The 26,696-nt window shown below is 44.4% G+C and overlaps 2 protein-coding genes across 2 annotated transcripts in view; one reads left to right on the forward strand and one right to left on the reverse strand.

Annotated features, from left to right (window-relative positions):
* The window catches only part of LOC309550685 (uncharacterized protein), a 903,485-nt gene extending 879,976 nt beyond the window's left edge, over positions 1-23,509 (forward strand). Inside the window, exon 15 of the mRNA XM_082251020.1 lies at positions 22,852-23,509. Coding sequence (XP_082107146.1) covers positions 22,852-23,490 — 639 coding nt within the window. The 3' untranslated portion in view covers positions 23,491-23,509. The remainder of the gene's footprint in view (positions 1-22,851) is intronic.
* Positions 1-26,696, reverse strand: part of LOC309550716 (uncharacterized protein) — a 286,486-nt gene that overhangs the window by 168,885 nt on the left and 90,905 nt on the right. The window lies entirely within an intron of this gene.

Consider the following 26,696-nt stretch of genomic DNA (forward strand, 5'->3'; position numbering starts at 1 on the left):
AGAATGACTCCTTTATACCAGAAGTCAGTGTAGTGGTCCCTTACATTGGTGGTCAATGGAAGAAGGATCCCCTAGTATCAGAAGGTAGTGTAATGGCCCCTTATCTTGGTGACCGATGGGAGAAGGACCTCTTATATCAGTGGTCAGTGTAATGGTCCCTTATGTTGGTGAGCAATGAAAGAAGGACTCCTTTATACTAGAAGTCAGGGTTGTGGTCCCTTACATTAGTGACCAATGGGAGAAGGATTCCCTAATATCAGAAGTCAATGTAATGGCCCCTTATTTTGGTGAGCAATGTGAGAAGGACTCCCTTATATCAGTGGTCAGTGTAGTGGTCCCTTATATTGGTGACCATTGGGAGAAGGACCCCCCCCCCCTTATATATCGAAGGACCCCCCCCCCCTTTATATCTTACATTGTCATCAGTGGGAAGATTGCCCCCCTTACAGATCATTGATGCCAGTTGTTACTGAGAGACAGCAGACATCCCAAGTATCCCGCAACTTGCGGGAGTCTCCCTCCTTTGGCCGGCGTCTCACGGACACCTGCAAGTGCATGCGATCTCCCGGCTGCCGCAGGAGACTTAGGATGTCTGTCTCAGTGACAGAGCCACGGCGCTTGCAAGATGTCAGTGACAGAGCCGCTGCTTCCTTTGTAGCTCCGGCTCTGTCACAGGTGGAGTGATATGAAATGCACCCCTCCTCTGCCTGTGACAGGAGCCATACAGGAAGCAGCAGCTCTGCTCTCTACTGCAGCTGCTGCTTCCTCCAGCAGTACCCACCAGCATGGTTACCAGCATACCCTCCTGCAGTGCCAGCAGTATTCAACAGCATTGCCCCCCAGCAGTAACCGCCAGCATTACCCATCAGCAGTAACCATCAGCAGTAACCACCAGCATTACCTGCCAGCAGTAACCTCCACCAGTAACCGCCAGCATTACCCACCAGCAGTAACCGCCAGCAATACCCATCAGCAGTATCTGCACCAGCAGTACCTGCCAGCAGTAACCCCCAGCATTACCCGCTAGCATTAACCACCAGCAGTAACTGCCAGCAATACCCATCAGCAGTATCTGCACCAGCAGTAACTGCCAGCATTACCCGCTAGCATTACCCACCAGCAGTAACCGCCAGCATTACCCACCAGCAGTAACCGCCAGCAATACCCATTAGCAGTAACCGCACCAGCAGTACCTGCCAGCAGTAACCACCAGCAGTAACCGCCAGCATTACCCACCAGCAGTAACCGCCAGCAATACCCATCAGCAGTAACCGCACCAGCAGTACCTGCCAGCATTAACCACCAGCAGTAACCGCCAGCATTACCCACCAGCAGTAGCTGCACCATCAGTACCCACCAGCAGTACCTGCCAGCAGTACCCACCAGCATTACCCACCAGCATTAACCGCACCAGCAGTAATTGCACCAGCAGTACCCACCAGCATTACCCACCAGCAGTAACCACCAGCATTACCCACCAGCAGTAAATGCACCAGCAGTAACCACCAGCAGTCTGCAAAATAAGTAGAAAAGGTATGTGCATAGTTGCCAACATTTAAAAAAAAATTCCAGGGACATTTTGCAGCACAGCTATCAATTACCACACCCACTTCCCCGAAGCTCCGCCCACTCTGCATAATTAATCTCACCTACTTATCAGATTATAGAGTCTACTCAATATAGAGAGAATTACAGGAAATAGAAAAGGGAATTTCAAACTTAAGGCCACAGTAGCAGAGTTGAAATAAGATTCCCATTCAGCTGCACTACTTCTGCATAACATTTACGGGCAGCCTGATTAACAGGTGCTTCCAGGGACAATATAAATTACCTGGGACAGGCTCCGATTTGCAGGGACTGTCCCAGGAAAAAAGGGACAGTTGGCAAGTATGTATGTGCATTAGCGTGTGTAAATTGTTGCAATGTGTTTTTTAATAACTAGTTGTGTTTTGTCATAATATGTCATGTCCTTGTTCATACATGTATGAAGAAGGATATGACATTTTCTGTCTGCCTAATGCCCCATACACACGTGCAGATTATCTGAAGACTTTTGTCTGCAGACTTACCTTTTCTATGTAGTGCAAGGGCCTGCCGGATTGCATTCAAATTGAAAGTGTTTAGGTTTGACCTCATATTATATAGTTTTGGTAAGTCAACAGACAAAAGTCTTCAGATAATCTGCATGTGTGTATGGGGCATAAGTCACAAGTACTAGGAGTGCAACTACCCCCCACCACATAACTGTAAATATCCCAGCATGTGCAGTGTTTCTGACTCCTCCCACCATCACCACTTCAAATCACTGAAGTTGTCATGGTGGTTAGAGTGTTCCTTTAATATCTCTCAGAAGAAGTAAACCTCTGTATACTGATTCCATTTCATTTGATCATTTGGCGCGGAGTGCCACCTCCCTGAAATTCGTTTTTGCAGTTTGGGATGCCTGAGACAGAAATTGTTCATTGCTCAAGGAACCCATAGAAACCTTTGGAGGAACCCTGGCTGAGAAAGGCTGGACTAGGCAGTAATATATTTCTATCCCCCTTGGTGGGAGTGGAGATGACCCATCTATAAGGATATACAGTACATGCACACACAGCACAACGCCGTGTTCATACTACAAGACGTTTCTCAGGGCTGCAGTTCCTCTGATCTCCACAAGATGGTGATCTGACTTCTACACAGGAAGTCTCTATGGAAGACCGGAAGTGATGTTGGCTACAGACAGGAAGTGATGTCAGCTACAGACAGGAAGTTCCATATGGTATGACATAGAGACGTAAAGAGGAGGTAGTGTTGGAAGGGGCAGCAGAGGAGGTAATAAGATCTTATTTTCTATTTACACCCAGTAACCCCCCCGTCATGTCCGTCCTCTTCCTCCATAGTCACTGTGACATCTTTTATCTCCAGCAGATGATGATACACACATATATAGTGTGGAAACCTAGATTAACCCCTTCAGGGGCACAACATTTCCCCACTTACGGGGCCGGAACATTCTCTTCATTTTGGAGATAAATTCTAGTAATATGTTCCTCTAAACAGACATCACTGACAATAAATAGACAAGACAATGACCATCCTGAGCATAAATGGCCTACAAAGGGCAAATATTACACTACACAGGCAGCCAATGGGCAATCATTACAATCTATTAGATTGTAAGCTCTTCAGAGCAGGGCCCTCTTAATCCTCTTGTATTTTGTTTGTATTGTCTCCCTTTTATATTGTAAACTGTTGGCGCTATATAAATCCTGTATTATAATAATAACATGCAGCTGACAAAATGATGGAGTGCAGGGGTCAGGAGTATGGAGCATAGAGACCCTTACATTGCTGGTCAGGAGGAAGAAAATATTCCCCAGCTTGCCATGAAGAATATCTTCCATCATTGGTGTCAGAGGGAGGAAAATACTGACGGAGCTGAGGGGTCTCTGAGTGGGTACCGAGGCTGAGAGAATTTGGGACCCCTGAGGGGGATGACCAGTTCTGAGGAGATAGTGGAGACGAAGGGCTATGAGGGGGTAGTAGGGCTGAAGGATCTAGGCCCATGATTGGCTTGGTGGGCAGCAGGGCTCTGAGAGATAAGGAAGTTTTAGTGCTCAAGGGGACTCTATAGTAGGAAGGGGAGTCTTGGTCTATAATGGTCCTCCTACCTGCACTTACTATTCAGTCCTCCTTACATAACTCCTGCCAGTAAAGGAGGGCAACCTTCACCTTCTTACCATCTCACTGGTCAAAAATGTTTTTCCAAGAAAGCAGTCCTTCACCCCTTGAGCACTTGTTCTGTTTGCGCAGCATTGCCTAATAGGTGGCCAGGGATCAGTGCTCTGCATCTGAGGGAGGCAGTCCATTACCTGCCCATGCCACAAGCTCTAGCAGTGCCCGGTGCTGAAATGTAGAACACCAGGAACCCACTGCCAATTTTTTAAATGTCCTGGTTACTACAGAACACTTGGCAACCAAGATAACAAACCCCTCCCCCCCCCTGCTGTCATCCTACTCACACTGGGCTGCCATTGGAGGGAAGAGAACAGACTCCTCCCCCACCGCTCTCTACCCCACCAGCATTCTCCTCCTGCCATCCAATCCAATCCCTTCTATTACCGCAGAGAGTGACAGTGACATCATTCCTGTCAGTCAGCAGGCTGCCGGAGATCGGAGCCTTGCAGCCGGAGTTCTGGCAATTTTCCTGATTAACCAGCAACCTCGGTCAAAAGTCAGCAAGTTCCCCTTCCTGGACATCATGATTAGGCTACATTGACATTACAGAACTGCTAAATACAGAAGAAGGATCGTATTTACCCTTCCTTTCCCGAGGAATTGAAAACTAATGCCTCGTACACACGCAACGATTGTTGGCCGTGAATTTTCGGCCAACGTCCAATCAGCCGATTTTCGGCTTGTTAGTATGATGCTTCCGACAACCGACCACGACTTTTCGGCCGAACAAAATCTGGTGTGATGGCTATAAAATTTTTGTTGGCCATCAACAGAACGGCCGATTTTCCGTCAGTCAGTACAGATTTCGGCAGACAAAAATCTGATGAGCAAGACTGGGCATGCTCAGAGAAGAAAAAACACACGGAAAGTAAACCAACACATGACATCACTTCTGAAGTTGGTTTTTGTTGGCCGAGAAAATTTGTGTGCAGTCTAGAGCACATTTCAACCAACACAACAACACTGGACAAAAGACGGCCGATCGGTCGGCCGATAATCGTTGCGTGTGTACGAGGCATTAGCAAAACCAGTTCAGGAACAAAAGAAACCCAACAGAGTAAAGGGAATTTCTGATACGAATTTCTGTGTTCCCTTGGGGGTTACTAAATGTACAGCAAACCTCCTATTATCCCCCCCCCCCCATCCACATCCTATTATGTAATTAATACCATCCAAATAATTTTTACTTTCATTTAACAAAGTTATCTGTCTACAAGGAGACCTGTCACTATTTCTTTATGGAGGAGTATTTAGAAGGACACAAGGATCTCTATAAGGACATCATGATGGAGAATCAGCCGCCCCTCACATCACCGGGTAAGAGGAGACTTTATTGTAAAGGAGAGAGCAGTACGGAGGATCCACCTAGATCCCCCATCATCTGATAAACACATAGAAACAATGTATTCAGTCAGTGTGTGTGTTTCCTACAGATGGATCCAGTAATGGGAACCCACCAGAGAGATGTCCCCGTCCTCTGTATTCCTGGGATTCCACACAGGAAGGTCACACCATCCCTCACCATCATCAGGTAGATGAGGAACAATCACTGATAGTATCATTAGGATCTGTACATTATCTGCATTGTTACCATTGATGTCATTTTTATTATATATTCAGAGTGGAAACCTGAGAGATTCTAAAGTTGAGGTTAAAGAAGATCTAAAAGAAGAGGATGGGGTGATGGAGGAGTCAGAGTCTCTAAAAGAGCACAAAGATCTGTACCAGGACACCATGGTGGAGTCATCCATCTACAGAAACCCACCAGAGAGATGTCCCCGTCCTCTGTATTCCCGGGATTCCACACAGGAAGGTCACACCATTCCTCACCATCATCAGGTAGATGATTGACCATTATTGGTAGTTATAAAATATATACATATCTTGTTTGTTCCAACGAATGTTTAAAATCACTTTAGAGTGGAAACCTCAAGAATTATAATATTGTTGTTAAAGAAGAGTATAAAGAGGAGGATGAGGAGTATGGAGTGATGGAGGAAATTTCAGAAGGACACAAGGATATGATGGAGCCACCTAATACCAGGAACCCATCAGAGAGATGTCCCCGTCCTCTGTATTCCCGGGATTCCACACAGGAAGATCACACCATCCCTCACTGTTACAAGGTTGGTGAGACTGATCATCTAGAGAACATAGACTTGTGTAGATGAAATGCAGATTTTTTTTATATGATGTCAGACTATTAAAGCTTTTATTTTATTATATTTTCTCTCATTTTCTTGGTTTAGGGTGAAGATCTGATAGATCTAAAAGTTGAGGTCAAAGCAGAGGAAGAAGACATGTACGTGGGGGATAATGAGCAGTCTATGGAGGAGGATGGAATAATAAAGCTAATTATAGAGGAGGACACTCCTACAGAGATCAGCACAGGTGGGTCATTAAAACGAAATACACTCCTCCACCCATACTGCTCACTGATTGGTCCAGAGTAGGGCAAGGACTGGGTGATATCAGCCTGTAATCCCCTGGTCACTTTCCTGAGCTGTGTTCCCCGTCCTGTATTCCTGTATTTCTCTCGGATAATCTTCCTTCTCTGTGCTGCAGACACAATTTATGTATCTAGACTGGATTTATGGAGATTCTGGGGTTCAGGTGGCAGCAAAAATGTATATTTTCACCATAGGGGTTGCTAGCCATAGGATCCTGGGACATGTGCCTTGGGTCTCCTGCCCCATGCCCGGGTCTAGTAAGATGTCTGACAAAGCAATTCTCCCAGGGTTACTTACTGTGTTATCTGCTGGCTGTATCTGTATAGTCTCAGACCCAAGTCACTGAGTGCAGTCTCAGGAGATGGGAGGCAGCGGTGTGGGACCTCTGCAAATTGTCTTATGTAAGCATTTAAAGTGATACAAAGTGTTATTTGCCATAATTCATTCACATACATCATATATATCACGTCACTATATTTTTAAAACAAGAATTTAATCCTCTAAGTACCTTATTACCTCAGCGCTGTTGTGTGGTCAGATGATCTCTCCCTGTTCTTTGGCATCTGCAGGGAAAGATCCTCGGGGGAGGGGCTTCTATTAATCTGCTGATGTACGCTCTCTACATTGTGAGTCTGTGTGTGGCCAGCCCTGGGTGGTGCTGTGCCAGTCACATGACTAAAATAATTAGCAATTCAAATTAGAATATAAATATCAAATAACTGTTTACCGCTCCCTATAAATATTTAATAAACATCAAATGTGTATTTTTTCAGTATTAATATGGTGTAGGCGGAGTCAGAGATGACTGACACTAGCTTTCATTTTGTTCAAATGGCATCTGCATCCAAGGCTCTTTTTTTTTTTTTACTTTACAGGTATTCACAATTTCATTAAATTTATTTTTTACCGATTTATATTAAATCTAACCTTTATTGTGAGTTTCTTAGTGAATGTAATCAGTTAGCCTTCCATAACTCACCTTCATAGTTTTTAGCAATAGGAGGGGGGAGTGTTCCTTACCGCTGTGTATATGCCCCGCATGTGTTTCTCTCTAGTCATATGGGTTGCACAGATAAGAAAAGTAAATAAATAAAGAGCTTAGAAGGGAACTGAAATTGGAGAATGCTCAGTAGAGTACAACAGTTGGTCTACCCAATCTCAACCTGCAGTGGGCACACAGAGAATATGGGAGGCGCAGCTGAAGGCAGGATCATCCAAGTACAATTATTTTCACACAAAATACAGTGGGTACGGAAAGTATTCAGACCCCCTTAAATTTTTCACTCTTTGTTATATTGCAGCCATTTGCTAAAATCATTGAGGTTCATCCTTCTTCCTCATGAATGTACACATAGCACCCCATACTGACAGAAAAACACAGAATTGTTGACATTGTTGCAGATTTATTAAAAAAGAAAAACTGAAATATCACATGGTCCTAAGTATTCAGACCCTTTGCTCAGTATTTAGTAGAAGCCCCCTTTTGATCTTATACAGCCAGGAGTCTTTTTGGGAAAGATGCAACAAGTCTTTCACACCTGGATTTGGGGATCCTCTGCCATTCCTCCTTGCAGATCCTCTCCAGTTCTGTCAGGTTGGATGGTAAACGTTGGTGGACAGCCATTTTTAGGTCTCTCCAGAGATGCTCAATTGGGTTTAAGTCAGGGCTCTGGCTGGGCCATTCAAGAACAGTCACGGAGTTGTTGTGAAGCCACTCCTTCGTTATTTTAGCTGTGTGCTTAGGGTCATTGTCTTGTTGGAAGGTAAACCTTCGGCCCAGTCTGAGGTCCAGAGCACTCTGGAGAAGGTTTTTGTCCAGGATATCCCTGTACTTGGCCGCATTCATCTTTCCCTCGATTGCAACCAGTCGTCCTGTCCCTGCCGCTGAAAAACACCCCCACAGCATGATGCTGCCACCACCATGCTTCACTGTTGGGACTGTATTGGACAGGTGATGAGCAGTGCCTAGTTTTCTCCACACATACCGCTTAGAATTAAGGCCAAAAAGTTCTATTTTGGTCTCATCAGACCAGAGAATCTTATTTCTCACCATCGTGGAGTCCTTCAGGTGTTTTTTAGCGAACTCCATGCGGGCTTTCATGTGTCTTACACTGAGGAGAGGCTTCCGTCAGGCCACTCTGCCATAAAGCCCCGACTGGTGGAGGGCTGCAGTGATGGTTGACTTTCTACAACTTTCTCCCATCTCCTGACTGCATCTCTGGAGCTCAGCCACAGTGATCTTTGGGTTCTTCTTTACCTCTCTCACCAAGGCTCTTCTCCCCCGATAGCTAAGTTTGGCCGGACGGCCAGCTCTAGGAAGGGTTCTGGTCGTCCCAAACGTCTTCCATTGAGGATTATGGAGGCCACTGTGCTCTTAGGAACCTTAAGTGCAGCAGAAATCTTTTTGTAACCTTGGCCAGATCTGTGCCTTGCCACAATTCTGTCTCTGAGCTCTTCAGGCAGTTCCTTTGACCTCATGATTCTCATTTGCTCTGACATGCATTGTGACCTGGAAGGTCTTATATAGACAGGTGTGTGGCTTTCCTAATCAAGTCCAATCAGTATAATCAAACACAGCTGGACTCAAATGAAGGTGTAGAACCATCTCAAGGATGATCAGAAGAAATGGAAAGCACCTGAGTTAAATATATGAGTGTCACAGCAAAGGGTCTGAATACTTAGGACCATGTGATATTTCAGTTTTTCTTTTTTAATAAATCTGCAACAATGTCAACAATTCTGTGTTTTGCTGTCAGTATGGGGTGCTATGTGTACATTCATGAGGAAGAAGAATGAACCTAAATGATTTTAGCAAATGGCTGCAATATAACAAAGAGTGAAAAATGTAAGGGGGTCTGAATACTTTCCGTACCCACTGTAAATGCTTTAGTGACTTTGTTACTTAGTTATAATCACACAAATAAACTGCGCTAAATGAACCAATCAAAAGCTGAAACTTCAAAGTGAGATATACACTGTACAAACAGAAAAAACATAAGTTGCTCTTAACCACTTGCCGACTGCCTAACGCCGATCTACGTCGGCAGTCAGCCCCTCACAGGCAAAGTGACGTAGGGCTACGTCACTAGCTTGTGAGGGTCTAGGGAGCGAGCGCGCGCCCGCGGAGGCGCGCTCCCGCGTGGTCACGGACCCCCCCGCGCGTGTGACCGGCGGACCCGATGTCCGCCGGTCACTCGGCGATCGGTGGGGGAGAGGGAGAATGTCAGGCAGCTTGTGTAAACAAGCCACCTGTCATTCTCCTTGCTGTTAAGACACTGATCACTCGGATCTAGTATGTAGATCCGTTGATCAGTGTCCTTACAGCTGAAGCCACAGCCAATCACAGTAGAAAGCACACCCCTAGGGATACACACAGCCCCTCCCTCCCAAATAAAGTTAACCCCTTCACTACCAGTGTATTTTTACAGTAACAGTGCATATATATAGCACTGATTACTGTAGAAATGTCACTGGTAACCCCAAAAGTGTCAAAAATGTCAGTCAAGGGTCCGATCTGTCCGCCCCAATGTCGCAGTACCGCAAAAAAAATCGCAGATCGCCGCCATTACACGTTAAAAAAAAAAAAAACAACAAAAATGACAAAAATCTTTCCCTTTGTTAGTAAACGCGATAACTTTTGCGCAAACCAATCAAAATACGCTTTTTGCGATTTTTTTTTTTACCAAACATAGGTAGCATAAAACAAATTGGCCGAAAAAGTTAAAAAATTTTGATTTTTACATTTTTTTTTTGGGGGAATTTCATATAAAAAAATGTGAAAAATATTGCTATTTTTGCAAAATTGACGCTCTTTTTTTGTTTATAGCGCGTGATCAAAAAATCGCACAGGTGATCAAATACCACCAAAAGAAAGCTCTGTTTGTGGGAAAAAAAGGACGCCAAATTCGTTTAGGTACAGCGTCGCACGACCGCGCAATTGTCCGTTAAAGTCACGCAGTGCCGAATCGCAAAATACCCCCTGGTCGGAATGGGGGTAAAATCTTCCGGGGCTTAAGTGGTTAATGTGAACTCAAAAAGTTGACAGAAATGACAAAAATTAAATAACTAGTGATAAAAAATTATTGATTAAAAAATATAAGGAGTGATAGTCCAAATACAGTGAAAAAAATGTGTAAGTCCAACCATAAATATTGAATTGAGTTGATAAAGTAAGCAAGTGAATTTCCACCACCAAAAACAGTGTCCGCTGCCACACGAAAAACCTGCTTACCAGAGAGAAGGGACCTCAAGTGTCAACAACACTAGGGATACGATAATACTGTGGTGTTAGACAGACCTCTCCTCCATGATCCTCCAGATGGTAAACGGCTTATCACTGGATATTAATCTCCAAAAAACACAACTAAATGTACGCCATAGTGTGATAACGTATGGTAATTTATTAAGAGAAAAAAGTATGGCGCATCTTAATAATAGTATCGGGCATAAAAACAAAGCTAAACACAGCGCCCGTCCTTCCGAGATCTCTTCACACGCGGTGACGTCAGCACATAGTGGATCTGGCACGTTTCGTCACAGATGACATCGTCCTGGGGCACGGGTAGAAATTAAACATCTAACGTTACCTGATAAGCAATCCGGCCACTGCGTTATTAGCAATGTATGCCTGATTTTTGGAGAGGCTGAATTGCTTATCAGGTAACGTTTGATATTTAATTTCTGCCTGTGCCCCAGGATGATGTCTTCTGTGACCAAACGCGTCGGGTTGGACTTTTACATTTTTTTCACTATATTTAGACTATCATTGCTTATGTTTTTTAATCAATCATTTTTTATCACTAGTTATTTAGCTTTTGTAATTTCTGGCAATTTTTTGAGTTCACAAGTCCATCTAGTTTAACCAATAAAAAACAAAAAAGAAAACACAACTATACAATCCCATATACACAATCCTATACCCACAGTTGATCCAGAGGAAGGCAATAAACCGTGATCCGATTTGCTCCAGTGAGGGGAGGGGGGGGGGGGAAATTCTTCCTGATCCTCCAACAGGCAATCAAATATTCCCTGGATCAACTTTACCTATAAATATTAGTACCCATTTATATTATGTACACCCAGGAAAGAATCCAGGACTTTCTTAAAGAAATTACTGAGCTGGACAGAACCACCTCTGGAGGGAGTCTCTTCCACATTACTACAGCTGTTACTGTGAAGAAACCTTTTCGTATTTAGAGATTACATCTCTTATCCTCTAGATGTAAAAAGTGCCCCCTTGTCCTTTGTGATGACCTTAAAGTGAATAACTCAAAACCAGGTTCACTATATGGACCCCTTATGTATTTATACATGGTGATCATACCCCCCCCCCCTTATGTATTTATACATGGTGATCATATCCTCCCTTATGTATTTATACATGGTGATCATATCCCCCCTTATGTATTTATACATGGTGATCATATCCCCTCTTATGTATTTATACATGGAGATCATATCCCACCTTATATATTTATACATGGTGATCATATCCCCCTTATGTATTTATACATGGTGTTTAAATCCCCCCTTAGGTATTTATACATGGTGATCATATCCCCCCTTATGTATTTATACATGGAGATCATATCCCCCCTTATGTATTTATACATGGAGATCATATCCCCCCTTATGTATTTATACATGGAGATCATACCCCCCCTTATGTATTTATACATGGAGATCATATCCCCCCTTATGTATTTATACATGGAGATCATATCCCCCCTTATGTATTTATACATGGAGATCATATCCCCCCTTATGTATTTATACATAGAGATCATATCCCCCCTTATGTATTTATACATGGTGATCATATCCCCCCTTAATCTTCTCTTCTTAAGAGAAACCTCTGCTTGGCATTGCATGCTATTATTAAGCTTAGGATCTACCAGAACACCCAGATCCTTCTCCGCCATTGCTTCCCCCAGTTCTACTCCCCCTAGTATGTATGATGCATGCATATTCTTACCCCCCAAGTGCATAACTTTACATTTATCAACATTAAACCTCATTTGCCACATAGTTGCCCAATGAAACAGTGCATTGAGGTCAGCTTGGAAGTTGGAGACATCCTGTAAGGAAGTTATTCCACTGCAAAGCTTGGTATCATCTACAAACACTGAAATCCCAGACCCCCCATCATTTATAAATATATTTGTAGTGATACCCCCGTAGGAGCCTCTGGAATTTCCCCAGATCTTCCCTAGTTTCAGCTCCACAGCCAGACACACAGTATTTCCCGCAGTCAGGTGCACAACTTCCCCTCATTACTCCAATGACCAGTCTAGGGCTTGTATATTTTCTGTTGTTTTATTTTAGTTTAGGAACTTGGATAAAAGAAGGGATATAGTGGGATACTCCATATTGAACAATTCACACTTGAGGACGGCTTTCACAGAAGAACAGGGTAGCAGATAGTACGGAATGGAGCAAAGTCACTTACAAAGAAAAGGAATGGAGTGGACCTTGCTCTTCAAGACACCAGCCGGTGTCCCCTTTACCTTACACCCAGCAGCTGACTTCTAGCACCCACAGGGGGATTCAGCAGCACCACTCTCTAGGATCCCTTCAGGGGTTCTGTACTCACAAGGCCCTGGTTGCAGGCAGTGACATTACTACAGTAATCAGTGCAATACATATGCACTGTTACTGTAGAAATGACACTGGTTAACTTTATTGGAGAAGGAGGGGTTAAGTGTGTCCCTAGGGGCGTGATTCTAACTGTTATGGGATATGGCTGTTTGTTTAACTACAGAGATATACGATCCTGCATAGCAGGACCGTATGATCTCTGCACTTACACAAGGGAGAATGACAGGCGGCTTAGTTTACATTAGCCATCTGCCTTTCTCCCTCTGTAACTGATGATCGCGCGTGACTGGCGGACATCGGGTCCGTGGTCACACGCGCGGGGACCACAGTGAGGGGGCGGGAGTGCGCCTCCGGCGGTGCGCGCTCGCCCCCTCTTAGCTCGCAGGCAAGTGACGTACGGGTACATCACTTTGTCTGCACGGGGCTGACCGCCGCAGTATATGCACTTGCGGCGGTCGGCAAGCGGTTAATAAGTGACTTGCCTGGCAATAGTAAAGGCATAATCTCTCCCTCCTTCTAAAGCCCCTCTCTTCAGCAGAGACACGTGTGAAGCCCAGTATCATGGGTTCTTCTTCAGTGGAGCACTCAGGCCCAGTAGGCATGGGAGGTGAGGGAGGCATGGGTGGGAAAGCAAAGCTCGAAACCAAGCGTACAGGAGGCTTCAACAAGTGCTCCTTAAAGGAAGGTCTCTCTCGGAGTCTGGTATTAATGAGATTGGCAAACTACATCAACTCCTCAAGATTCCTAGGTATATCTCCAGCTGCAATCTCACCTTTAATGTTATTACAGGCCATGGAAAAAGCAGCCACGAGAACCTCATTGTTTCAACCAGAGTACGGAATTCAAAAGCGTAGTTGACAGCAGTTCTTGTGCTCTGTTTAATAGACAAAAGGGTTTTGGCAGCAGAGGTGGAGCTAGTGGGAATATCAAATACCTTTTTAAAGGAGGCCACAAGAGGGTAATTCTGGACAATGCGTTTTTGTGTTTCCCATAGAGGGTTTGCCTAAGCCAAGGCTTTGTCAGAAAGCAAAGAAAGCGTTTGTATCGCTATGGCAAACTGATTCATGAGGTGCTCCTAATCGTCCAATCTGCAGCGAATACAGTATTACGCCTAGGTGGATTGCCTGCATCTCCTGGATTCATGGCCCTTGCGTAATATCAGGAACCATAAACCAGGCAGAGACAGAAAATGCTGTTAAAATCATATCTTTAGTGAAATAGCAAAAAATAACAGTTCAGGAATGCAGAAGTCAGTGTAGTAAGAGTCAAAAACAGGAACAGGTATTAGAAAGGAAGTCAGCCAGGCCAAGACATAAACAGGAACACACTGGAGATCGTAGACCATGCAAGGGCAGGGAAGAAATGAGCAAAGCTGTTTAAATAGACAAAGGAGCTGACTGTAGGCTGGACTAATGAGGCAGGTAATAGTAACCAGGTGAGTCACTGTGGAAACAATGAGTGGCTGCTAATTAGAAAAGAAAAGAGCTCCTCGTAAATAGCAGGAGCCAGCCTTGACAATAATTTATTTTACTTTCAATAAATTTTTATTGATTTTAGAGCATATAAATGAACAATACAATCACGAAGAGAATGTAATCATAGTCAATAAACTACACAAAACAAAACAAAACAATACAAAACAATACAATAAGAGAAATAAAAAAAAAAAAAAACATGGGTATGCAGAAACTCGATACAGAACTTGAACAGGTATCGTATAAACGTGGTCAAAAGTACAAGTAGTAGCTCATAAACAATATTGCCTAACTGTTAGTCCAGATACTGTCTCAGTAGGGCAAGTGCTGCCGAGCAGCAAACGAGCAGTAAACAAGGAACAAGGAAACAAAGCATCAACCTCAAGTGGCAGGAATATAGTATCGGCTATGGGTCCATATGTGCCAGTCTTTATGGAACTTAGCTCCTCGTGCAACTGAGTAAGCGTAGGCTTTTTCCAAAGAGTATTGGAGATTAACCAGCTTTACCACCTCCAGATGAGATGGGGCCACCGGTTGTTTCCAGTGTCTTGCAATGGATGTTCTAGCTGCAGTGAGAACATGGCAATATACCGTTCTCATATCTAGAGGGATACCATCCATCCCCAGAGAGAGAAGGGCCATTGCCGGATTGGGTTTGCGGAGGATCCCAGTGATGTCGGATAGAACTTCAAATACCTTTCTCCAGTAGCTTGTCAATCCCAAGCAGGACCAGAAAATATGTAGTAGTGTGCCTGGTCGGTCACAGTTGCGCCAACATAGTGGGCTATGGGTTGGGTATATTTTAGAAAGCCTATAAGGCGTGAGATACCATCTGGTAATAATCTTTTGCGTCTGTTCCCAATGATTGACGCATTGGGAAGTATTGCAGGAGGACCGGATAGCTATTTGCCATTGCTTATCAGAGAATGTCAGTTGAAGTTCCTCCTCCCACTTAACCATGTGTGGAGTCTTCACAAAGTTAGTTTTGCACCCAAACATATTATAAAATAAGGATATACCTTTAGTGGGGACTGTCGGGTCCGTAAAAAATTTCCATACGGATACAGGGATGGAAGGGGCTGGCGGGGGAAATTTGCGTAGGAAGCTGGATATACTATTATACGTGTATGCAGCTTTGGCGGGCAAGGCAAACTCCTGTTGGAGCTCCTTGAATGGACGTAGGGATCGTCCTTGGTACAGTTGGGAAATCTGTAATATACCCGCGGACAAGAATTGGGCAACGGAAGAAAACGGAATCAGCACATTGAGTACTGCCATCGGGAAAGGAATTGTCAAGGTAGGAGTAACATGTGAGAAGTGGGTACACAGGAGTCTCCAGGACTGGATAGAAGCTCTAATCGTGGGGGGCAGGGAGGACAGGGTCAAGGGCCTCCATATGTCGGCTAGCAAGAGAAGGCTAAGGTCTGCCACGTTGGACAATGCAGCCTCCACTGGGATCCAGGGGAGAAATTGGGGGTTGGAAAACCAGTTACGGAGTGGTGCTAGCCTGGTTGCGTGATAGTAGTCTACAATATCTGGCATACCCAAGCCTCCTACTTGCTTATGACGTAGCATATGGGAGTATTTACATCTTGCTCTTCTTTTCTGCCATACAAACGCTCTTAGTAGTTTAGATAGCGGGTCCAAGAACTTTTTGGGAATGGATATGGGAAGCGTACGGAAAATGTAAAGAATTTTCGGAAGACATACCATTTTAAAGGCGGCTATTCTGCCAGCCCAAGAGAGCTCGGAGGGCCTAAGCGTGATTACGTCTTTGGAGATGGATGCTGACAGGGGTTTTAGGTTGGAGGGAAGGAGGGTAGACAGCGGGAACGAGATCTGGATGCCTAGGTAAGGCAGGGACTGGGAGGTCCACGTGTAAGGTAGTGTAGTCTGGAGATGGTGGAGGGTAGAGGAGTGAACATTCATATTAAGGATAACAGATTTACCAAAATTTACCTTGTAATACGACACTGCAATAAAATTTTGCAATATTTGATGTGCTGCAGGGAGGGACACGACAGGGTTCGTCAGGCTTAAGATGACGTCATCCGCAAATAATGTAATAACATGGCTATTATGACCCAGTTTAAAACCAGATACCAATGGATCTGTTCGGAGTGACTCAGCCAGGGGTTCAATCAATAAGTTAAAAATAAGGGGTGATAATGGGCATCCCTGCCTCGTCCCATTAGTAATGGAAAACGATTTGGACAGCGTCCCTGCCGAGAGCACTTTGGCCGATGGTGTGGAGTAGAGGGCTAAAATTGATGAAACGATAGGACCTGCGAACCCAAATTTATGTAGGACCGCCCGCATGTATTCCCAGTGCACTCGGTCAAACGCCTTCTCTGCATCTATGGATAGAAGCAGAGAAGGCGTTTTGTGTTTTTCAGCGTGGTGTAACAAGTTTATAACACGCCTCGTAGCATCAGGTGCCTGACGTCCCCTGACGAACCCCATCTGATCGCCCCCGAGCAGTGAAGGCAGAAATTGTGCCAGGCGGTTAGCTACGAGCTTGGCATAAAGTTTAACATCATTGTTTAAAAGCGAAATTGGTCTAAAGTTGGCAGGGGTAGTGGGGGGTTTACCAGGTTTGGGGAGGGTGGTGATGTTGGCCTGTAACATCTCGCTTGGGAAGTGTCCTCGAGCTGTTGCTTCAGCGAAAACATTAAGTAGGTGCGGGGAAAGTATTTCTTGTAGGGATCGTAGGTATTCATTGGTTAAACCATCGGGGCCCGGCAATTTGTTCATGGGAAGGGAACGAAACGTCTTGGTAAGTTCCTGTAATGTAAAGGGACTATTTAGATAGGAAAGAGCTTCACTCGAGATAGTTGGCAATTGCAGGCGCTGGAGAAACGCCTGAATGCCCTCATTTGTGGGTTGGGGGGTGGAGGGGTCTGAGCTAAGATTGTATAAGGTGGCATAGTAGTCAGCAAATGCGTCTGCTATTTTTTGGGGGTGTGTTAATTTTTGATCATTGTGCGGATGGAAGATGTGATCTATTTTGGTCCTAGTCCGTTTGGCCTTAAGTCTGGAGGCCAAAAATTTCCCAGCCTTGTTGTGTGACATATAGTATCGTAAACGAAGGCGTGCCAGCATGATATCATGTTTTTCTGTCAGGAGCCTACGTAGATCCAGTCTAAGGGAGGAAAGTCGGGTAGCATTAGTGGCAGAGGGAGCCTTTTTGTTGGAATCATCTAGGTCCTTTATTTGGGTAGTCAGTTCAGTGAAGCGAAGTTGAAATTTCTTCTTCAACCTGGAGCCCATTTGAATAAGTAGGCCTCTAGCAAACGCTTTATGAGCGTTCCATAGAGTGAAGGGGTCCATGTCAGGAGTGGCATTGATACTGAAAAATTCTCGCAGTCGGGTTTGTAAATGTGTGAGGGAGTCTGGGTCTGAAAGAATAGAATTATTACACCTCCAAATGAATGTGGTCGGGGAAACAGGTTTGAATGACAAGGACATATGAATGGCAGCGTGATCCGACCAAGTAATGGGGGAGATAGACGTATGTAGGACATGGGGGACAGTTGAGGTGTCTACCAGAAACATATCAATCCTTGTGTAAGAATTATGGACGGCCGAAAAGAAGGAATAGTCCCTCTCCTCAGCGTGTTGGTAGCGCCACACGTCGTGGAGTCCCTCGGAGTGGATAAGGGATGCAAGGGATGGCGTTGATGGACTCCTCTTAGAGGACGAGTCCACGGCGTGGTCCGCCACCAAATTGAAGTCTCCACACACGATTAGTCTGCCCGTTTTGATTTTGTTGACCTTACAGCAAAGCTTGCGCATGAACCTCAATTGGTGTACATTGGGAGCATAGGCATTAACCAAGGTATACATACAACTAGACATATGCCGGTTTTCGGTAATTCGATATATTGCGGTATTGCATAGCCACGGTATTGTTATTGTGGCATTTTTAAAATACCGAGTTTCTCTGTCAAGTCTGCCTGACTTGTGAATTGATACATTTCAGTGAGCTGGATGACTCATTCACTCACACAGCTAACACCTTTCAGCATTAAGTCTCCTAACTATAAACAAAAATGATTACATTGTATCTTTTCCTTCCCTCTGCCAGGGAGAAAGGAAGTTTAACCTCTTAAAGACTGGATCTTTTTCTGACACTTGTTGCTTGCAAGTTAAAATCAGTTTTTTTTTTGCTAGAAAAGTACTTAGAACCCCCAAACATTTTATATATTTTTTTAGCAGAGACCCTACAGAATAAAATGGCGATTGTTGTAATATTTGATGTCACACTGTATTTGCGCAGCAGTCTTTCAAACGCAATTAATAGACTTTAATGAATAAAAAAAAAAAAAAACGTAACAGTAAAGTTATCCCAATTTTTTTTTTTTTGTTACACAGAGAATCGTGAGAGAATCGTGATCTTTATTCCAAGCTAAAAAATCGTGATTCTCATTTTGGCCAGAATCGTGCAGCTCTAATAAATATATATATATATATATATATATATATATATATATATATATATACACACACACACACACGCATAGCAGCCCACATTACATTATTATATAGCCATCAAGCAGTGTCTACAAAAAATGCAGAAAGCTTGCCAGAGCAGGAACTGCAGGTTAGTCGCATGGTGCAAAAGCAGGATGGATTTCAAGGCCACTGAATTTTAAAAAAATGCTGCATGCACCTTTTTTCTGCGGAAAATGAGGGCATAGCAGCCCATTCAAATCAATGGGCTGCTATGCCTGTGCAAATGTGGGCCGCCAACCCGCATACATGTGAACCACCAACCCGCATACATGTGAACCGCCAACCCGCATACATGTGAACCACCAACCCGCATACATGTGAACCACCAACCCGCATACATGTGAACCAGGCCTAAAGCAATAGTAAAGTCATTTATAAACAACACCTCCTTCAGGTTTAACCACTTCTTGACCACAAGGATTTGCCCTCTTAATGACCAGGCCATCGGATCAGAGCCGAGCGCCAGGACCAGTTATCACCAGTTAGGCCAGACACTGCTTGATGACCTATTTTAGGCCTGGTTCACAGAGTCTGTACTGACTGACTATATAATAATGTGCATAAGTGAACCAAAGCCCCTAAATTCAGCAATGAAATTGAAGTGAGGTGGAAATTTAATAATTTAAATTTAATAATAGAATACCGTGATAATACCGTATACCGTGGCAAAACCTTAATCAATTAATCGCAGCATGAAAATCTGATACCGTCACAAGCCTACATACAACCATCTATGGTACAGTTAATGATTAGATATCGCCCCTCGATGTCCTGCACCACTTTGGAGTAGGTGAAGGACACCGAGTCGCGGACAGCCACCATTACCCCCCTCTTCTTCTCAGAGGCCGAAGCCTGGAAAATGTGTGGGAAGTTCTGGTGCGTACATTTGGGAATATGTCCCTGTTTGAAGTGCGTCTCCTGTATAGCCAGAATATCTACTTTGTGTGTCTGAGCCTCCCTCCACATGGAGAAGCGCTTCACCGGGTGATTCAAACCCTTAACATTAAGGGACAGCAAATTTAAAGACATCATAGCATTAGCATGGGAACCAAAATATTGTGTACATCACTGCAGTGGGAAAAAGAGATCTCAATAGCGTGTAGAAAGGCTAGCAGCTGAGGTGTAAACTCACGGTACCATGTTGACTCAGCGAACGCATATGTCCGACATTGTCCATGTAACAGCAGGCAAGGAAGAGTAGAATGTCCAACTTGGTGGTGGAAAGTAGCCGCATCCGAACGATGCAATTGGAGGTTGATCCATGGGTCGGTAAAGAGTCCTGTTCTGTAAAACGACAAGTGACAGGAAAAAAAAGAGAAAAAGAGAAAAAACACAACAAACAAAACACATAGGAGATAAAAAGGCATGACCCTGACGGGTCAAAGGCGCAGCAATAACTGCGATGGCGGTGGGGTAAGGAGCACGGTGGTGAGTGCTACTAAAGGCAGGAGGGTCAGGCGCACCCGGCTAATGTTCACATAGCCATCCTCACTTGTTATGGCGTGAGGACTTGGAGGGTCCGGGGACAACATGCCATTCCTGTTGAAGGCGAGAAGGTGGGGGTCCCGCAGTTGGGCGTTGCTGGTCCGTCGGTTCAGGGATGACGTTCCACTGTCGGAGGAGGCGGATGCCTTGGTCCACGGAGACTATGTGAGAAGTAGAGCCTTGGTGGGTCACACAGAGCTTCGCTGGGTACTTCCACTTATACATGATCTTGTTGTTCCGCAATGCTTTCGTGATGGAGTTGAGGTTCCTTCGGAGTTGGAGGGTATATTGGGAATAGTCTGGCATGACTTGTAATGGTATTGCTTGCTCAGGGAGGCGATCTTTGCGACGGAAGGCTTCTAGAATCCGTTCCTTTGCCTGGAAGAAATGGATCCGCAACAAAACGTCACGTGGAATCTCTTGTGGAAGGAATGAGGGCTTAGGGATCCGATGGATGCGATCTATTGTGAGATCTGCATTGGAAAGATCAGGCACTGCTTTTTGGAATAAGTCCTTTACATATAAGGGCAATTGGGCTGGAAGAACTGATTCTGGTATGCCCCTGATCTTCAGATTGTTGCGTCTCGAACGGTCCTCGAGATCTGCAAGTTTTGCCTGTATGTGACGGATGTCCTCCTGATGGGAGGTGTGGGCATCCACCATAGTATTGTAAGAGACGGTAAATTCTTCCATTCTTGTTTCAACAGCATTGACTCTATCCCCCATGCCATGCAATTCTTTATGGCAATAAGATATGGAGGCAAGGATATTTGTTTGCATAGAGGTGTGAAGCATGGAAAGCATGTCCTTTAAACTGGTGTCAGATACAGGCTGCCCAGTTCTAACTAGGTTGGCAAAAGGATCAGGAGGAGGGGTGTAGGCCCAAGGTGTACAGGGCGCAGTGCTGGGGTTGCTCACCTCCATGGATGCCAGATCGAGAGGCGGTGGGCTGCCTTCCCTTCTGGGCCTGGACTTGGCCGGGCTTTGGGTGGAAGGAGTCGAGGGAGAGGAGTCTGTGGACCTCTCAGACCACATCAGCGCGGGTATCTCCGTTCGTGCGGCGGGATCGCTCCGGGTGACGTCATCCGCCGGCGACTCTGCCCCTAGAGGGCGAGGCGGCTGGTGATTCGAGCGGTCTCCGGCGCCATGTTGCCAAAGACCGTGAGTCGCCGGGAGGAAAAAGTCCGAGAGTTTCCGGACGGTGGGTGCCGCCGTTCGTCTCCTAGCCATCGTGGCTGTGTGGAGCAGGTGTTCCCCTACCAGGATCGGGGTAGTTGTTGTCCGTGAGGACGCTGTGATGGGCCGTAGATATAGTAGAAGCCGGATGCCGCCTGGAGCTCTCAACCTATGCGGCCATCTTGCTCGGCGGTCGCCGACAATAATTTATTTTGTATATAACATAATTCTGATACTATATAGTCCAAACTGTTGTATCTTATACAATATGTTGTATATTACATAGTCCTGACTTTTGCTCTCTACCCAATGCTATATATAAACATAATATGTATTTTATTTTGTTACACCCATTGTCTACCAGCTGGATATTTTATATCTGATGATTTGATTGGAGGACAGACTTTTACATGTTGATAATAATGTAATAACATTCTCAAACTTTAGAACCTTAGACAGAAAGAGATAAAAAGGGAGGCATCAATAACCCAATGATGGTGGTTCTCAGGATCAGTCCAGTCTTCATCTTGGTTGTTCTCCCCCTATTCTCTCTCTCTGACCTCTGGTGGGGCTCAGCCCCGCTGTTATTCATGACTAAATCGTGGACTGAATAAGGAAGTGCAGGACTTCTTCTGTTGGGAAGATGGCAATGAGTGATAGAGGGGGTGGAGACACTCGTCCTATAATCCCCTCATCACTGTCACTCCTATAAAAGACAGTTCTCGTTGTTTCCTCACTCTCTGACTAAGGTCCATGAATAAAGAAATGAACTGGTAGGAGATCAGAGGACCCATTTACTAGTTACCCTGAGGGGGAAATTGTAAGATCCTCAGAGACAAAGCTACCTGATGTGGGCGGAGTCCTGGTTTAGGGGAACCAATCTACTCATGTCTAGTAATATTCTTTTTATTTCTATTTTAGTAGATGGACGGGAGATGAGGAAAACCTCAGAGGATTGTCTCACTTTGTCTCCAGACTGTAAAGTAGAAGATGAGGACATCACACAGTATAGTCCAGGAGAAAACCCGGCTACCTCAAATGTCCATCCAACACCACACAGTGCAGATGGACCATCGTATTCCTCTTATCCTGAGGAACCTCAGACTGTGAGGGGCGGTGCCGTCCTCCCAACAGATAAGAGGTTTTCCTGTCCTGAGTGCGGGAAGTGTTTTTCAAAGAATAAACATCTTTCCATTCATCGGATATCTCACTCAGGGGAGAAGCCATTTTCTTGTCCTGAGTGCGGGAAATGTTTTTCACAGAAATCCAATCTTTATAATCATCAGAAATTGCACACAGGTGAGAAGCCGTATTCCTGTCCAGTGTGCGGGAAAAGTTTTGTACAAAAAGCAACACTTGTCAAACATCAGAGGTCTCACACGGGGGAGAAGCCATATTCCTGTCCTGAGTGCGGGAAATATTTTTCACAGAAATCCCATCTTTACAGACATCAGAGATCTCACAGGGGGGAGAAGCCACTTTCCTGTCCTGAGTGTGGGAAATTTTTTTCCCAGAGGTCCCATCTGCAAAGACATCAGAGATTGCACACAGGGGAGAAACCTTATTCCTGCATTGAGTGCGGGAAATGTTTTGTACGAAAATCAGAAGTTGTCGTACATCAGAGATCTCACACGGGGGAAAAGCCATATTCCTGTCCTGTGTGCGGGAAACGTTTTTCACAGAAGGCACATCTTTACAGCCATCAGAGATCCCACACGGGGGAAAAGCCATATTCCTGTCCTGTGTGTAGGAAAAGTTTTTCACAGAAGGCACGTCTTGACAGCCATCAGAGATCTCACACAGGGGAAAGGCCGTATTCCTGTTCTGAGTGCGGGAAATGTTTTGTGAATAAATCAGATATTGTTGCACATCAGAGGTCTCATACGGGGGAGAAGCCGTATTCCTGTCCTGAGTGCGGGAAACGTTTTTCAGGGACGCCCAATCTTTACAGACATCAGAAATCTCACACGGGGGAGAAGCCATATTCCTGTCCTGAGTGCGGGAAATGTTTTTCAAGGAAGTCCCATCTTTCCAGACATCAGAGATCTCACACAGGTGAGAAGCTGTAATCCTGTCCTGAGTGAGAGAAATGTTGACATGTCACTAAAGTCCTGTCTTCCTGTACATCAGGGATCCCACACAACCCTCGAGGTGTATTACTGCCTTGAGTGCGAGAAATGTCTTCTGTGTGAATGTTGGTGGACATGTGGGGAAGAAGCACACCCTTATATACACCTCAGATATACTCCACGGTTGATCTTCATCATGTAAGAAACTGTTCATAAGGAGATCAGAGATCACCAAAGACATGAATGAAGTGTTGTACCGTTTTGGCCATTGATAGCAGTAGAAAAATAAAAATGGAGTCATTATTTTTCATTGGTTGAGTGCATTTTGTGGCGTAAGCTTTCACAAACACTGTTTTTTAAAATAAATTAGTTGAATGTGTCGTACGTTTGCCCAGCCATGATGAATGGGTTTGATGCCGCCACCTTCGGGAGCGGGACGCTAGTGCAAATTAAATGTAAAGTACGCCTTAGGAGCAGCCCTCTGGTGGTGGCCAAACCCTCCATCTCCAACCCAGGATTGCTTGTAGCTCCCTTTTTTTTTTTTTTGTTCACGATTTTTGTTTCCATCAACTGGTCATCAGATTTCATTGGCTGAGTATATTTAGTGGTGTAAGCTTTCACAAACACTTAAAGCTCAATCAAAAAAAAAATAATAGTTGAATGATTGTGACCAGCGTTTGCCCAGGCGTGACAAATATTTATTGTATTTTTGAATACATCGATTTCCAATAGTCGTCAGCTCCATCTGATGGCCATAATGGGGTATTTCGCTATAGTTCTGATTGAGGTATTTCAGGAAAAATACCGCATTATGGTCACTAGGCGGCGCTGACCATTATAGGAAATCAGGGTGTTAACTGAAAAAAACAGCCAGAATGTGTCACGGCTGGGCAAATGCTTGTCACGTTCGTCCAACATTTTTTTTATGAATAAACCCCCCCCCCCCCTAGTTTTTTTCCATCAGACATGGTTTTATACTAATAACTGAGATTATACTTATGAGTACAGAAGATATTAACCTCTTCCAATATACTGCGGCAGGCAACCCCTCCTGCGCGATCCGATGTAGCCCTACGTTGGTTGCGCGTGCTGTTGGGGGGCGAGCACGCAACGACGGTGCGGGGCAGGTGGTTCTGATTGCCGCCTGAAGCCCGCGATCGCTCCCCGCTGAGAGAGAAGGATGGTCAGACGTTGTAAACACAGCTGACCGTTGTTCTCCCTGAAATGATCATAGAGCTCCTGTGATCTTTCTATATAGGATCACATGTCTCTATGGTTATTTCAAAAGCCACGCCCCCATACAGTTAAAAAATAGTCCCCTAGGCTTACATTTAACCCCTTGATCACCTATACTGTTAACCCCTTCCCTGCCAGTGTCATTATTACAGTAACAATGCATATTTATAGCACTGATTACTGTAGTAATGTCACTGGTACCCCTAAAAGTGTCAAAAATGTCAGTTAGGGGTCCGATCTGTTCGCCGCAATGTCGCGGTCCCGCTAAAAATTGCTGATCGCCGCCATTGCTAATAAAAAAATAAACAATAAAAATGACATAAATCTTTCCTCTAGTTTGTAGTTTTTGCGCAAACCAATCAATATACAATATACACTTATTGAGATTCTTTTTTGTAGCAGAATACAAATTGGCCTAAAATGTTAAAAAAATTTTGATTTTTTAATTTTCCTTTTTTTTTGGGAATGTTATATAGCAGAATGTGAAAAATATTGTTATTTTTTTTTTTTTTTCAGAGTTGATGCTCTTTTTTTGTTTATAGCGCAAAAAAATAAAAATCGCACAGGTGATCAAATACCACCAAAAGAAAGCTCTGTTTGTGGGAAAAAAAGAACGTCAATTTTATTTGGGTACAGCGTCACACAACCGCGCAATTGTCAGTTAAAGTAACGCAGTGCTGAATCGCAAAAAAATGGCCTGGTCATTAGGGGGAAAATCCTTCTGATCCAAAAGTGGGTAATTAAACCAACTATTGATTGAAAATGAAAAATACCACATTTGGTCTTTAGATAGTGCTAAGTAATATAGGAATTAGCACCATCTAGTGGTTAAATTAGGCATTTTTCATTTTAAATCAATAGAAAACATTCAACCAATTCAGCAGTTAGCTTAATTACATTTTTTTTTTTTAACCCCCGTTCACGCAAAAGTAATGCACATGCACTTTCACCATGCAAACTGGTTTGCAATTTATTTTATTTTTTTTAAAGATGAAGTAAGCTCTAAGGCATAATTTGTACCCACAGGAAAACTTATAATAAGGCTTACCTATAGGTACTGTATATATCCCCGAAACATGTACCGTTTAGGAGATATTTACATTCCATGCAGCCAATGACGTCACTGGCACATGTGTTCTGAAGGACACATGCTCTTCCTTCACATACCTGTGCTGTGAATGACGGCTTCCCCATGTATGCACATGAGTGATGTCATCGCGGCTCCAGCCTGTCACACAGTCGGGGTCCGTGGAGGCCTTCATTTTCAGGTAAGTTTTGCCTAATGTGTTAGTATGCGATGCATACTAGCATAATATGTCTTTACCTTGAAGGTCCAAAAAAAAACAACAAGCAGTTCACAACCACTTTAATGACTAGACCGCTAAATGTCAGGAAATATTTGTTTAAAGCGTTACTAAGCCCAGGACTCTGCATTCACTATATCTGGTCTCCCCAGGACTCTGCATTCACTATATCTGGTCTCCGCAAGACTCTGCATTCACTATATCTGATCTCCCCAGGACTCTGCATTCACTATATCTATTCTCCCCAGGACTCTGCATTCACTATATCTGATCCCCCCAGAACTCTGCATTCACTAGATCTGATCTCCCCAGGACTCTGCATTCACTATATCTGATCTCCCCAGGAGCCTGAATTCACTATATCTGATCTCCCCAGGACTCTGCAGTCACTATATCTGATCCCCCCAGAACTCTGCATTCACTAGATCTGATCTCCCCAGGAGCATGCAGTCACTCTATCTGGTCTCCCCAGGAGCCTGAATTCACTATATCTGATCTCCCCAGGACTCTGCAGTCACTATATCTGATCTCCCCAGGACTCTGCATTCACTATATCTGATCTCCTCAGAACTCTGCATTCACTATATCTGATCTCCCCAGGACTCTGCATTCACTATATCTGATCCCCCCCAGAACTCTGTATTCACTATATCTAATCTCCCCAGA

The sequence above is a fragment of the Pelophylax lessonae genome (genome assembly GCF_965119305.1).
Source record: "Pelophylax lessonae genome assembly, chromosome: 3".
In the NCBI taxonomy this organism is placed as follows: domain Eukaryota; kingdom Metazoa; phylum Chordata; class Amphibia; order Anura; family Ranidae; genus Pelophylax; species Pelophylax lessonae.